General features: G+C 36.9%; 1 protein-coding gene across 2 annotated transcripts in view; it reads right to left on the reverse strand.

Moving 5' to 3' along the window:
* The window catches only part of disc1 (DISC1 scaffold protein), a 59,768-nt gene extending 45,263 nt beyond the window's left edge, over positions 1-14,505 (reverse strand). For both annotated transcript variants that reach the window (XM_081351198.1, XM_081351197.1), the window contains exons 1-4: positions 13,910-14,505; positions 5,339-6,141; positions 4,333-4,402; positions 1,014-1,167 (exon numbers count right to left, since the gene is read on the reverse strand). In XM_081351198.1, coding sequence (XP_081207324.1) covers positions 1,014-1,167; positions 4,333-4,402; positions 5,339-6,141; positions 13,910-14,003 — 1,121 coding nt within the window. In that variant the 5' untranslated portion in view covers positions 14,004-14,505. The remainder of the gene's footprint in view (positions 1-1,013; positions 1,168-4,332; positions 4,403-5,338; positions 6,142-13,909) is intronic.
* Between the last annotated feature and the right edge of the window lie 1,828 nt (positions 14,506-16,333).

A 16,333-nucleotide genomic window follows, 5' to 3' on the forward strand; every position in this document is an offset into this window, starting at 1 on the left:
AATGTTATAATATATTTTCATTAGTTATATTTAATATGCATTCAATTATGAATAATATTAATACTAAATAATTCTTTATTATAAAACTGTATTATGAAAACTGTAAATATAAAAATAAAAGCAAACTGAAAATATGAATAATTACTATAATAGCATATAAATAATACTAAAATAACACTGAATCTGTGTCACTTCTAGTCAGCGTCTCATTGATTATAATTAAGTGTCTCTGAGCTACAGCCGCCAAACTATACAAAGATAAACATATGGAAACAATACGTAACAGGAAGTGCTTTTCAGACACTGACGCCACTCCTGTTTGCTTTCCTGTTTAAAAGGCTTATTTCTGGAGCTGAGATCATCTAACCAGCCTTCAAATACAATATAGTGAAGCATACTGTAGTATTACAGAACATCTAGTCAGATTAGAAATCAGAATTTAACTGAGAAGAATGGATTACATTCATATTTGAGTGTAAATATATAGAAAATACTATGTTTAGATCTGATGGAATTAATACTTTTACTCAGCTAAGATGCATTAAATTTATCAAAAGAAACAGTAAGCATTTATAATGTAACAAAAGATATCCATTTCAGATAAATCTATTCATCAAAGAATCCTGAAAAATAAAAATGTACCACAGTTTTCACAAAAATTGTCAACATTAATAATAATATTAATAATCAAAAATGTTTCTTGAGCATCAAATCATCATATTAGAATGATTTCTGAAGGATCATTTGACACTGAAGACTGGAGTGATGATGCTGAAAATTCAGCTTTGATCACAGGAATAAATTACACTTTAAAAAATGCATTACAATAGAAATCACTGATTTTAATTTAAATTAATAATACATTTTTTGATCAAGCAAATGCAGCCTTGATGAGCAGAATCAAAAACATTAATAAATCTCACCATTACTAAACATTTGAACATTCAGGAAAGTTCTCAGAACAGATAAGCTCTCGATGAATGAAGGTATAATGTGTTTTGATGTGTCCAGACCTGCAGTGCGTGTGTGTCCTGTGGATGGCGCTGTGCACCGCTGTCCTGAGACGCTCCAGAAATCCAGTGACCTCAGGGTGTCTGGACGGGAGACCGGGCTTAAGTGTCGCTCTCTCTCTCCGCAGTTCCTCTAGTTTCTTCCCAAAACGCTCGGCTGAACACACAAACAAAAAAAAGCCTTTCAGTAATCTTTCTTTGATGGAGTAAAGCACAAGCCAAACACAAATGTACACCGTTTCCGGTCAATTTAGGTCAAACTCAATACAAAAAATACAAAAATATCTTGCGCCAAAATAATTTATTCATAACAAACACAGAGGTATCTTAGAGTTCATGTAAGTTATAAAAACGTTATTTCGGAATGTTCTCTGAACGTTTAAAATGTCCAGTTTTTAGAATGTTTAGAATGTTTTAGAATGTTTAATGTTGGTTTTGTGAACATTAAGGAAACATTCCATTTTGTCATTTTCCAAACATTATCGCAATGTTACTTTTGAATGTTCTCTGAACATTCTGAAACTAATTGTAACATTCAAAAAATGTTAGACAAACTTTTTGTCTAAATACAAAACCCTCCATTTAAAATGTATAAATAATGTTAAAGTGTTAACATTTTAAGAGCATTAATAAAGACCAGATGACTTTGAACAAACATTCTACATATTAACGTTACTCGTTTTCGAGTATTATTTTATGTCGCTTTTTATGTTATGTAATTTTACTTTGTAAAGCACTTTGGTCAGCTTAGCCATATTTAAATATCCTACATAAATAAATTTGACTTACTATTTAATCTAAAAAACAAGCCAAATATCATAATTAAAATCGGGCTGTGAGATTTATTCATCTATTATTGATTACAACCCAATCTTCCACAAAAAAAGAGCCACGTAAACCCTAATCTACAACTAATACTCTGCAGGAAATGTGTGTGTGTGTGTGTGTGTGTGTGTGTGTGTGTGTGTGTGTGTGTGTGTGTGTGTGTGTGTGTGTGTGTGTGTGTGTGTGTGTGTGTGTCAGTTGAAGACAGCACAAAACAAAACAAACACAACTGACCCACTTTACACACACACACACAGCTCAGGGATCAGACCAGGTCTGGGAAAAGTCAGGGTTAGTTATGTAAGTCACAAGGTTTGTCAGGCTCTAAGGATGGGGGAAGAGGCTTCCAGCTGACTAATGTAGGTCAATCATCTGATCTGATCAAACAGAAGAAGTAGTTTTACAAGATCACACGCCGAAGACTAGAGGGACTCTTTTAGGTACAGTAACTAATGAAGCATAGGATACAGAAATTAAGACTAAAGTAAGTCGTGACACACTGATGCTGCATGAAGACTGTGCTGATGATGACCAGAAGATGGCGCGGTTTGACAATGAATCGCAGAACTTATGGCAGTTATGGACTATAAATAATGTATAATGTACAGTGCCATCTAATACTGTTCAAAAATAGCCTGTGAAACAGCACACATGCAAAGATAAACATTTCAAATGTGATCCTACTCAGAAGAAAATAGACATCCATGCAGTGCACAATATAAAATACTTTTCTGATTTAAACAGTTGAAAATATGCAGTAACTACAGAAATGTTAAGCAGCATTGAGGCAGACGAGGTAAACTGTGTGTCATTGCCAATACAAATAAATAAAAACACACATGGGATGTAAAAACAATAATTTTAGGCCTGTGGCAATTATTGATTAATAGTCTGATCATGGTTATTTGATTTAATTGCAATTATTTGAGATGACCACAATAATTGTGCAGTTTAAATTTCAATCACATTTTACCATCAAAATAAGGGAAATTTAAGCACTTAAAGAAATCAAATGCACTGTTATATATTTTTTTCTAGCATTACAGTCAATCATAAGGGTCTTTTTCATTATAACTTTTATTATTATATTATGTACGTAAAAAATAGTCAAAAAAATAACACATTAGGCTTTCACTGTTAGGGACATGAACAAAACAGAATTAAGTCGTTAATCGCTATTATTTGTATGACAATTAATCGTAAGCACAAAATTCACGATCATGACAGGCCTAAATATTCTTGCTATCAAGTGAGCAATCACAAGTTAATGTTTTTGGTCTGGTTCGAGGTCACCATTGCTTTTGTCTTCTGTCATCAGCTGTGGACTTATTTGGACATACAGTAAAACTGGGCTAACTCCACAGATGCAGTATGGAGTCCCTCTTGTTCTCTCTCTCTCTCCTCCCCCATCATGAATGGACACGCCCCCTACTGCTGATTGGCTCCTCTGTCCCTCCCCCATCATGAATGGACACGCCCCCTACTGCTGATTGGCTCCTCTGTCCCTCCCCCATCATGAATGGACACACCCCCTACTGCTGATTGGCTCCTCTGTCCCTCCCCCATCATGAATGGACACACCCCCTACTGCTGATTGGCTCCTCCGTCCCTCCCCCATCATGAATGGACACACCCACTACTGCTGATTGGCTCCTCCGTCCCTCCCCCATCATGAATGGACACACACCCTACTGCTGATTGGCTCCACCGTCCCTCCCCCATCATGAATGGACACACCCCCTACTGTTGATTGGCTCCTCCGTCCCTCCCCCATCATGAATGGACACACACCCTACTGCTGATTGGCTAAATCTGTCCGTCCCCCATCATGAATGGACACGCCCCCTACTGCTGATTGGCTCCTCTGTCCCTCCCCCATCATGAATGGACACGTCCCCTACTGCTGATTGGCTCCCTCTGTCTTCTCTCCCATCATAAATGGACACACCCCATACTGCTGATTGGCTCACTCTGTCTCCTCCCCCATCATGAGTGGACACACCCTCTACTACTGATTGGCTTACTGAATGGACACGTCCCCTACTGCTGATTGGCTCCCTCTGTCTTCTCTCCCATCATGAATGGACACGCCCCCTACTGCTGATTGGCTCCCTGTCTTCTCTCCCATCATGAATGGACACACCCCTTACTGCTGATTGGCTCACTCTCTCTCCTCCCCCATCATGAGTGGACACACCCTCTACTACTGATTGGCTTACTGAATGGACACACCCCCTACTTCTGATTGGCTCACACTGTCTCCCCCGTCATGAATGGACACGCCCCTTACCGCTGATTAGCTAGTTCATTGTGGCACTATGTCCGATCTACTTACAACAGCATTTCACAGAAATCACTTACTGCACCTTTATCTATATTTTATTTGATCAATTCTGTTTCAGTATTCACACTAAATATACACATACTATTAGCTAGAGATACAAACTTTCATTATAATAATTAATCTAACAAGCACTGAGCATCTAAAATGTCTGACCTGTGTCATAGTCGTCGGCCAAAACTGCTTTGTGCTGTAATCTCTGAAGCTTCATCATTATGGACTCGATCTAAAGAGGGAAAACATTGTAAAGCATAAAAAAAATATTATAGATTGTAAGTGAAGACAGTTAAGTGTCACTTACAGTCAAATAAAAATTACTGTATCATATTTTTAATATATATGAAAATTAAAGCCTCTAAATTATCAGCATGATCAAAAACTGTTGCACGACATGCCTTGTGTCGTCTGACTTTTTTTAGGGCTTTTTTTGCAGTGTTATGAGCAATAGTTGATTTAGCAAACACTGAAATATTAAACTCCTGTAAAATGTAGACATAAGAGATATCTTTTTTTAATAACAGTATTACTTAGACATTTTATGTGTAACAATATTTGCCTATTTATGCCCTAATTTATGTAAGGGTTAATGCCCGACGAGATGTCCATTGTCAGGCATTAATGGACGACGGCGGGCGATTAATGGCGAGGAGGTTGCCTCTGCCGAAGTCCATTAATACCTGACAATGGACACCTCGAAGGGCATTAACCCGCTTAAACCATGGTCACTTGCCAAATAACAAATTTTTAAAACATTAGTTTATATTTTAATTAGTTTTACAATCGAAATCTAAAGTTTTTACAAACAATAACTTGGTTTCCCTGGTTCCACCTGACGTTTTATTTACTAGCTGTCCTCTATCACTTTTTAATGGACACCCTGCAGCCAATCAGAATCGAGTATTCACCCAGACCATGGTATAATACTAATTATTGCACTGTTTTTATCCTTGCATTGTCTATTCTAGTTTTGTGCTATTTTTTGACAAAGCTGCTTAGACATACACTCTAGTTTCTAATGTTTTATTGGTCAATGTTTTTATCTTGTGTTTTGACCGGGACCTTAGAACTTACGTTCGTTCCTTCATGTAAAAATGTGTATGGAATGACAATAAAAGACCCCTGAACCTTGAACTCATACAGTGTTGAGTCATACTGATGATACCTTGGTGTTTGTGCGATTGTTCTGCAGACAGTCTTGCAGAACATCTTCATACTTCTTTTTCAGGCCGTCCCGGCTCTGTTCTGCGGATGCGGTGGCGCTCTCGTATCCAGAGGTGACCGACGAGGCCGAGGTCGAGTCTGACGAGTCGATCGAGAGCGAAGACGTGACTTCGGTGTCCAGAGAGCCAGAGTCTGAGTCCTGGATGTTTTCTTTTGCGTAAGACGTCATGGAAGACGAAGTCTGCATGTCCAGGTCTGCTAGCCACAGATCTCGGTCCAATAACAGTCCTTTATGTTGCACCGACTGACCAATCGAGCCAGGCAAATGTCTTAATGCGAAAACCTCAGGTCCTGATTGGCTAATTGGAACAGAGCTGATCTCTGATTGGCTGAAGTGAGCGTGAGGTTTTAAAACACCTGAGTTTGACGTTTCAGACTTCAGTTTGTCCAGTGATGTCGATTCAGACTGTTTGTTTGTGCTCGCATCTAAAAAATCACTGGTTTCTAATGACTGCTGAATGAAACTGAAGCTGGAATTGAAAATGTCGCATGATTGCGTTAGAGAATTTTCCTCTGTGTCACGCAAACGGTGAGCTTGGGAAGAATCCGAAGAGTTGTCTCCCTCGAAAGCATCCTTATGGCATTTAGAAGCGCTCTTTTGAGTGCTCTCATCAGTAGACGAGCTAATAGGAGTTTTTGAATGTCCTTGTTCAGAATCACATGGCGTTCTGGCAGCTTCGACCTGGTTAAGCGGCTCTGACTGTCTGAAACTCCACTTGCGACGGATTCCTGACGCTGATGCACCTGTTGAGAACAGATTGCTGGTTAAACCTCTAAGTCTGGATAATAAACCATGAGAGGAAGTTGGACATCTGACATGCAAACTTTCACAATGGTATTTTTGTAAACAAATAATGACCCATGACAGCTGCTGTCACGTGGTTCAGCTGTAAAATCTCCCTGTGATCAGCGTGTCAAATGCAATACAGCTGTTGAAAAATGACTACTAATGGGCACATCGGGAAACGAATATATATCATTAAATATTATACTTTTTTTTACATTTAAATGCAAATTTTTTGTGCATTTTACACTTTAATTATACACAAAACTTTAATGTAATTTTAAAAAATATAAACATATTTTAATTTAAAACTAACGGGCACATCAGGAAAATTAAAATTGAACGAAAATTAAAATAAACTTTAAGAGTCTAATAAATTCCATTTCAATAAATATTGTAATATTTTATTAATTAATTAACTTATTTATTTTTTAAATTGTACATTTTTGTACATTTTATTTACACTTTAATTTTACACATAACTTAAATGTTTAATGTTTTTTAAATAACACATCAGAAAATGCACAATAAAAAGAGTTAAGAGTTGAATAAATTCCATATCAGTAAATATTGTGTTATTATTATTATTATTTTTTTTTATTTTTATTTTTTTTACACTTAAATTTTATACAAAACTACCATTGTAACAGATGTTTACATCTGCCACAGATATATTAGTGCTGGACAACGATTAGTCATGATTAAAAGTTTGTGTTTGCATAATATATGTGTGTGTACGGTGTATAATTGATTTGTACATATAAATACACACATATGCATGTATATATTTAAGAAATATGTGCTTGTATATACTGTATATATTTTACTTGCTATGGAATTTTGAAAAGAACCATCACTTTAAAGTTATTAAACCATAAATATTAAACCAAAAAAACAAAAAACAAACAAAAAAATTATATATAATATATATATATATATATATATATATATATATATATATATATATAGAGGCCTAAATTAAATTAAATTAGTATTATTTGCAGGAACCCTAAAGAGTTTTAGGAGTTTTATAATAAATTACACAATACATTTTTTGTTTACACTTCTGAGCAATGAAACATTCCTCTGGCTCAGTAAAACTGTAAGATTAGCTGAAATGAGTTAATGAGTTCAAATGCATAAACAACAAGCCATCAGAAAATTACAAGCCCCAAAAACATCAAAGCACAAGCCCTACAAGTATAAAACCAAAACCTCCACATGTCAAGTCAATGAAACACACTGGTCTGTTGTTCTGGAAGGGGACGGATCAGTGGAAACACTCTCAAATGAACTCTTTGTCTGCAGCTCTGATTGGCTCTTCATTTAAACGCGTTTCCCACAATGCCTCTCTGCAGCGAATGCAGAATCCGTCCCGTGTGCAGAGTGAGAACAGCTGCAGTGCCGTTGAACGAGTCTCTCGCTGATCTTTCAAACATAAACACACAAACTCACGAGGGAGAAATATCAGTGATTCACAGGAGTGTGAGAACCGAGAGCTCAGACTAGACCATCACTGAGACAAAACCTGACCTCCGAAAAAGGAGGCAAATAGAAAGTTTATGTCACTGATTTCTATTTTTCATGTAAGATTTTATATTTGGCCACTTCTTAATGATAGAAATGCTACAACCACTGTAATTTCTTGAACAAGACAATGTGGACATCAAAACATGCACACTCAGAGCGAGGGTCTAAACTTTTATTTTGAAATTGCGATAAATTAACAGATCGCATATTTAGAAACATATTGATGTATATTCTCCTGCGTTGGTCATTGTTAGAAATCTGATGAAATGGTGCATGTTGCGTCCAGCATTCGTATTTACGAATAAATCTTCAAAATAAGGTGGATAGTCTGAACATGTGTGGAAATCTTAAATATGTAAGGCAAGAAAAATGCCGAATACTCTCTTTTTATCTTCTTTCTTTCACCATAAATTACGCTGAGCTAATGAAGAGCAGATGAAGAATGTTTTCTAGAGAGAAAAGAGGAGCTGCTCGAGTGACGTTATCAAGCAGTCGACCACAGCAGAGATTAACAAAACCTTTGTGTCACCCGACCCCTTTTGACAAGGTATTTACTTGAAGCGCCCACAAGATCTTAAAGGGTTATTTCAGATGAGTGTGTATTTAAATTGGGTCATTTATGTAGTAGAAATGTGAAATTATTTTAGAAGTTGGTGCCTTCTAGACTGAGAAAAGCCAGAAAATGTATTTTTGGCTCATGTGGATGAAAGACAACAACTCCCAGAGTGCACTTGCTTCGCTGCCCTATGAGGACACTCCCAAGCCACGCCTACCGGTTACAGAGGGCAGTATCAGAAGAAATGACACACCTAGGCTACTAGTCGACTCGAAACTGAAAAGACGGCGTTTTATGGTGAGATCCCCCTATGGGCGGGTTGAAGACATGCGGAACGAGCTCCTCCTACTGGCTGGAGTCTCTCGCCTCGGGACAGAAAAGCCTCTGATGACGATAAATGATGATTTTTGCGTCCTCAGAGGTTTTTTTCCAGACACACAATTCAGAAATCTCTCGTCTCAGGGGGACATGAGGGAGGGAAGCACGGTCACTCGAGAATACTACAGAGTTTCTACTGATACAAAGCTTAATGCTAATTGTTGAAGTATCCCTTTAAGTTAATATTTCAATGGGCCTGATTTATTAAAACGATTCTATATAAACTTGGTCACAAACAGTAAATGTGTCTCCGCAAAATGAACATAAATCTGATCTTCAATAATTTAATTACAGCCATAAATTAAAAAAGGCTTGAAGTGTCAAATTAAATTATATTTTGCTCGTATCAAAATAAAACATTCAACAACTTGAGATTTGAAATACTAGCTATAAAATATACAATTAAATTACTATACAATAGCTGTCTGTCTTTCTGTAAAGCTGTGTGTACCTACCTGCTGTGAAATGCGCTATGCAAATACATTTTTACCTGCTTAAAATATTTTTACAAACTGCTTTCATCTCATCTTGTACATGGCAGTGGGATTTAAAAGTAGGCCTTCATAGCAGCGGGATTCAGTATGCTACCACATAAAGCTAAAACAGCTCACGTTAGCTACAACAAGTTATCGCGAGAACAGCTTTAGATCAGGCATAATACTGGTGTCCTAAGCCGGGACTCATCTCTATACACACCGACTCTATGATGCTGTCTGGGACCCCAGTGCTAAAGGATTGGTTCACCTAAAAATGATTTCCACCTCATTCTGTGGAACATTAAAGAAGATATTTAGAATGAAGAATAGCAGCATAAATGAAAAAATACAGTGGAGAACATCTTTGAAATGACCGTACAAACGCGAGCCCATCACTGTTCACACTGTTCGCAAAGACCCGCCCCCTTTAGTTACTGTTGCTATGTCCGACAAGCCACGCCTCTCTCACGCCACACGTTCTCACGCATTGAAACACACATCGCGGCGCAAAGAGGACACTGACAACACAATGACACACAGGACAGACGAGGATACTTTTGATATGAAACAAAGTCTCAACTTTGGTAATTTTTTAAAGAAAATTAAACAATAAATAGCATTTTGTGGCTCTTTAATGTGTCTGACAGATCGCTGTAGTTTAAGCTGTTCGTGAACTGATCATCTCTTCCTTCTAGTTCATTTATAGCATCAAATAAACATGAATGAACTTAAGAAGGAAAGTTGTTTTAACCGTGGAAAGACGTCAGGACACTCCGTTAATCGGACAAAAATGATTGGTCAGATCGCCTGTCAATCAAACTCCCTGCGAAGGGTCAATTACAACCACAACTGAGACTCAGCATCCACCATCTGTCATGAACACGGTCTAGTTCAGCTCGAGTAGACGGCTAACAGTGATACCACACGACAGAGAACACTAAAGGTCTGCTCTCCCCTCAAAAGGGAAGGAAACGGTCACAAGTCTCTGTAAAGACACATGCTTGTGACAATTCCCTAAGAGAAAAGATGAAACAATCAAGAAGATGAAAAAAAAGGAAGTATATGAGAAATATCTGTGTGGTTTGTTTATAAAAGTGCCTACATAGAATATCTGGTGCCCAAGCAAAAGCCAAAGGTACTTTACATTTGTGGTTGCTCAAGTGAAAAGAATTCAACTTCTGGTTAATTCGGGTCAAGTCAAAATTTATACAATAGTTTCAAAGCAACGTCACATTAATAAAAAATAAAAAAATAAAAAAAACAGTGTTAATGTTGTAAAACTCATCAATTATGAAACATTCAATATCAGCTACACTGTAATAAAAAATAAAAAAATATTTCAAACTTAAAAACTCTAGTTTAATCAAATTGGCTATCCTTTACACTGACTTAAAATATATCAACAGTTGAAATTGCTTAAATTATTTTGCCGAGTTAAAGTAATATAAAAGCATGTCACAATGACTTACTGTTCATTTTACAGTGTAAATTAAGCTCAATATAAGTAAAATACAGCTCAGCGTTGTTTCAATTCAGTTCAATAACTGTCTCGATGTTGCAACGTTATCATCTCTGGTCTGGTCTGGACGTTTTTCCCCCGTTTTATGGTCAATCAGGTGAAAACGGTGCATCTAATCAGTTTTAAGTTAAGTAACAACACATCTTTTCTCAACTAGACACATGAACTGAGGAATCATTTGTGTCTGGAGCATAAAAAGGTTTGATCAGTTCCTCAAAGTATATGAAAAACACCAAGTATGTGCAACAGTAACAGATGTTTGACTTTACAAACACCATTAATAATTACTGACAAACAATTTAAACGCCACACACAGCCTTCAATCAATATTGGCATAATAAAAAAGCCAGTTTTCAAGTGGCCCTGAGAGAAACATGTGTGTTTACCTTTGTCGATTAGAGAGTCTCTCTCCAAACACACTTCTGCTTTGCTCAGCCTCCCATTGGCTGCTCACGAGCGCTTCAGTTCACACACACACACACACACACACACACACACACGACTGAATGCTGAGGAGCTCGTAAAGAGGAAAAGGGAATGTGAGAGGAATCCGCTTCAGATCCTCGTCTGGAGACGCTTCACCACACTCACACACGCATGTATATCGTGACTCTTCCAGTGACGGCAGAGCGTTTGAGGAAGTGAGAGTTTGATGGACAAGTCTTTTCCTCTCTGCTTTTTAACACCAGTTAAGACGAGAGTGAGAGAAAGCTCAGCTCTCTGCGAGCCCACAACAACATGATGTTCACACCAGTGCTGTCAGCAGGGAAGTGCATCTAAAAAACACATTTGTGTCAAATAAAACAAAGCTGACATTTTTTTGTTAAATGTTAGATTAAACGCTTAATCCAGCTTTTAATGTTGTTTATATGTCTATGTGGTGTTTTTAATGTGCTTTAAGACAAACCATGTGTAAATTCATAAGTCGACACCATTGCTGAATATTTCCTCCTTAAAACTGCAGTGAACCAAAGACAGTCTCAAAAACACGCTTTGAAATCGCTGGTGTTTCTGACGTCACAAACTACCTTGTAACCAATCAGATCAACGTGTGATCGTCAACGAGTGGATCTCTGAGCTGAGCGAGTGAGTGGAGGCGGGGCTCATTTGCATATTCATAGAACCACGTTTACTAAATGTGGCAAGGGTGTCGAGTTACATACAATACATTTTAAGAAAAACAAAAATTTAAATATGTCATTTTGGTGATCAAAGATTAGTTTTAAGGGATACAATTATTGACTTTAATGGACTTTAAGGTAAAATGAAAATGTTGCCTTGGCCACTAACTGAAATAGTTGAAATCTGAAGTACTAAAATTACTAACCGAAATAAAAATAAAACTGAAATTAAAATACAGTTATACTAAAATAACACTGGTTCACACCTCTGCAGAAATGTTGGCCGATCTTATGGATGATGGATGGATGGAGATAGGAATGTTTTCTGGTGTAGTTTGTTAACTTAGGGACTCGAGCTCAGGGGAATTTGACAAACAAAAGAAACCCTTTGTATTGCATTTAAATTTAGCAGCTGCAGTTCTGCTGAAGTTCTGGCAAATGTTTCGACGCACTTCCTGTTCACTCGGAGAGACACAAGCCAGCTGAAAATGACTTCACACACACACACACACACACACTAGACTATGTGGACTAAGGAAACTATTTGAACAGAAACCGATCTGATGATAAAGGAGCACAAGAACTATGAAAATGCATCTAAACAACAGTTATTCTGTCATCATTCTCCTTCATGTCGTTCCAAACCCATATTATGTTTGAAATGAATGATGCCAAACGGCAATGTTTTTCACTAATCTCATAACCAATTCCGTTACAGCAAGAATTAGACCTTTTCTGCTTTCGTTCAATGGAAAAGAGCAGCGCGAACTTCTACTAAATACTTTCTTTTGTGTTTCACGGAAGAAGAAAAATCACTTTGGATGATATTTCCAATATTTGGATAATATTTTTATTTTTGGATGCACTTTTCTTTAAAAATCTTCCATGCACCCGATGGCTGTAAACTTAATGTTTCACTCCGATAAACAGATAAAGATGCTCAAACTGGCCTGAATCATGCATGTAAGAACAGAACAGAGATTTGGACAGATTGACAACATCCACACTGATGGTTATCACAAATGCTCATGCTCAGTCTTGTAAGTATTTATTACTATCCAGATTGTGACATTGCAAAGCTGATAGTATAAGTCTAGAATCTTTTAGACGTTTGCTCAGGTTTCTCTCCCACATCTTGATCTTGTATTCTGCAAGCGTTTCCATGAGTTTCGTGTTTCTCTAGAGCCGCCTGCCTGTGGGTCCCAACAATATTATGTCTGAAAGCGGGATCTGAATTGCAAAGGGCTGTTATGATTGGAGAGGATCTCCTGAAAACCTTTCTAGCCCTTTGATGGATGTCTAAAAATAATTCAACCACTAAACCACCGGCTGCTCCATCCTAATGCATTCTGACACTGTTTGTTGAACTTTGATGTGGGAAGAGATTGTGGCTAGAAGAATAAAAGAAAATAATGTGTTCCCAAAAGATCATATTGCACATTAGAAATATCAATACATAAAGTTTGTACAATTACTGTATCCGATGATAACAGCATGGTGTTTTATATATACCGTGGTGTTTAATGAATTACCATGGTATATGTCAAACAGCAGCAATATGGTGTTCATCATGGGACATATAATGCACCATCACAACATGCACATTACACATGCTACTTAAAGCAAACATTTACATCATATCATGTCCAATAAAACTTAAAAAAATGTTGGGTTGTTTCAACTCATGTTTGGGTCAAATATGGACAAATCCAACAGTTGGGTTTAAAAAATATAATTTAAATATTTAGACCATAGGTTGGGTTTAAAATGTAGGCTAATTTAAATATTTAGACCAAACGGTTGAGTTTGTCCACATTTGACCCAACCATGGGTTAAAAAACCCAGCTTTTTAGAGTGTAATATCATGATACCTTTTGGTACTTTTTAGTCAGTTTCAATTTATTACATGATATTAGATGAATGATTACCATTTGTACTGATTCACACCGAAATTACTAGTAAATGTCACTAATTATTACAAAGATACGACAGTAACACAACACATGTTGAAGTAGACAGACTAAAATACTATTTTCTTGTAAAACTTACTCCAATAACCATTGTTTTATTTTTGAACTTGAACGAAAATTATTTGTTTTACACTATACCAAGCTGTTTTCGTGCAGTGCCGATGGTAATTTGTCTTACCTGCTCTCACATCGCACCGGTAACAAGTGGATTCAGTGTCCGTAATGTGTGTTTTTGAGTTGTTATCCACTCTTATCATTCCTGCGAACATCATGTTGGTTTAAACCCGGTTAATCCACGGCACTAGTTGCGGTAAGTTAAACTCCCAACGCCGCGCGCGCGCGTGTCATCCTCCGATGCGCGGCGCGTGCGCTTTTGCGCGTGAACCCGACGCCGTTCACTTTCCCAGAGAAATACGAAATTTTACTTCACACTTTCCACATAACGATAGTCCGCAGATAGCAGGGTTGTCAAATATGAAATCTCAATCGATGCTTGAAGAGAAACAGATCCACACAAAAAAATGGCGAGTTTCCTGTGAGAGGAAAACGCCGAAGGGAAGCCTGAAGAAAGTTCGCGTTTGTGTCCCTCTGTTTAATGCGTATCAAATACCTCAAGGTTCTTTATTTTATTTCCCTTTTCCGGGTGAAAAACAGAGCCACGGCACATGGTTGTCAACAATCAGCCGAGAGCCGGATAACAGCCGCACTTTGTGCCGTTATGTGGCGCGTGAAGGAGTTCCAGTGACGTCAGCTGGAATTTGACTCCTCTGATTCACACTAAAGCAAAACTCCCATCAACTTTATGAACAGGACGGGCTTCAAATGGCTGAATAATGTCATTACAACACATCAAACAGGCATTTATTGTCCTGCAAAACAAAACAATATACAGTTATATATCTGAAATGCACCTGATCCTGTAGGACACATGTGACCTTGACTAAAAAAACATGATTCAAAAACATGATGAATGAAGTTAGTGAAGAGAAAAGATCCTGCAGATACTTCATGCACTGTAAAACATTTGTGTAGAATCCTGCTGAAACTGTACAACATTTAGATTTAACAGGACAATAATGTCAAATCTATGCTATATATATTCAACAAGACAATACATACTAAAATATTGTTTGTCAAAAGACATTTCCGGAAAGTCCCTGTATTTTTACGTTGGTTGTCAGTGGGCCTATACATTTTTAAAGCAGATTTTAATAGTTCAAGCTGCGTTTAACAGGTATTGTCTGGGTTGAACATGTTCTCTTAAAGGAATAGTTCTTCCAAAAATCATTTACATTAACATCATTTATCAAGTTGTTCTAAAACTTTTAGGTAATTGAATAATCAAACTTAAAATAACATTGCATATTTTAATTTGCATTTCACTGTATAACTTAAATATAAATTAATAATATGTGTTAAAGCTATAAAAGTTATTAAGTCAAGATCAGTGAGTGCATGATTTCTTTCTTTTGTTCTTTGATTGACTAACTGACATGCAGCAGGTATAGGCCATTTTAGGCTGCTGTCACTTTAGTAAACGTACTAATATATCATTTATGAACTGGAATAATAAGCAGTCTGGAATAATAAGCCATCTGATCCGTTTCCCAGGCGTAATGCGGACACACACAGAGAGTGCTCCTGTTGTGTGTCTTTCTCTCTCTCAGCTGAACTGGGCTGTGTTTGTCTCGGTCAGATGAACAGAGCCGCTCTTTGTGTTGTGCTGTATAGATGGTGGAAAGGCCTGTGCTTGTCTCATAATGGTTTAATTGAGCTAAACCCATCAGAGTGTCAGAATCAAAGTCTCTTACAGACGCAGCTAAATCAAATTAACAACTGATCTTGTGACTTTAAGTCCCAATGTGAACCATTGAACCAGCAAACGACGGCTCTTCTGTGGTCAGTGTGTGTGTAAAGGAGAATATCTGACATTTTCCACATTACAATTAACACTAAACACACATTTAGAATAAGATTTTGAGGTGCAAGATAAATGATTTTCATTACTTTCACCTTTGAGTTTTGCTGACACATGAAAGTCAAAGTACACTATCAGTAAAAATATAGCCTATATTTTTTATAATGACTGTTTTGCACATTTTATAACTTTTATTCTGAAGTCATCGAAACTATGGAATATGGTATGGGCATGCCGTATGAACTACCCATTTAAAAGTGAACAAAACATTATTTATACATAATTCATGGAACTTAATTTTTCGGAACGTTTTTTAAATGCTTGTTTCAGAGAACCTTCAAAAGTTTTTTTTTTTTTTTTTTTTTTTTTTGTGTGTGTGTGCAAAATTCTAAAATAAAATGTTTCCTTGCATAACCATTTTTTTTTAAACTGGACGTTTTGAACGTTCAAAGAACATTCAGAAATAGCGTTTTCATGAGTTAATAAGAAAGTTAGCGAAACATTGTTTTAGATCACGTTTTTGTTTTTTATAGTGAGTGACCAAAAAATGTAAAGCTTTTTTATATTTTTTATATTATATATGTCTGTATTCCAGCTCCAGGACTGCTTATTTAAAAAAAAAATCATCTTGGCTTGAGACCTGAACATGTATTTTTTTATATTTACCCGTCATACTTTGATATT

The sequence above is a fragment of the Scardinius erythrophthalmus genome, assembly GCF_964197995.2.
Source record: "Scardinius erythrophthalmus genome assembly, chromosome: 21".
NCBI lineage: Eukaryota > Metazoa > Chordata > Actinopteri > Cypriniformes > Leuciscidae > Scardinius > Scardinius erythrophthalmus.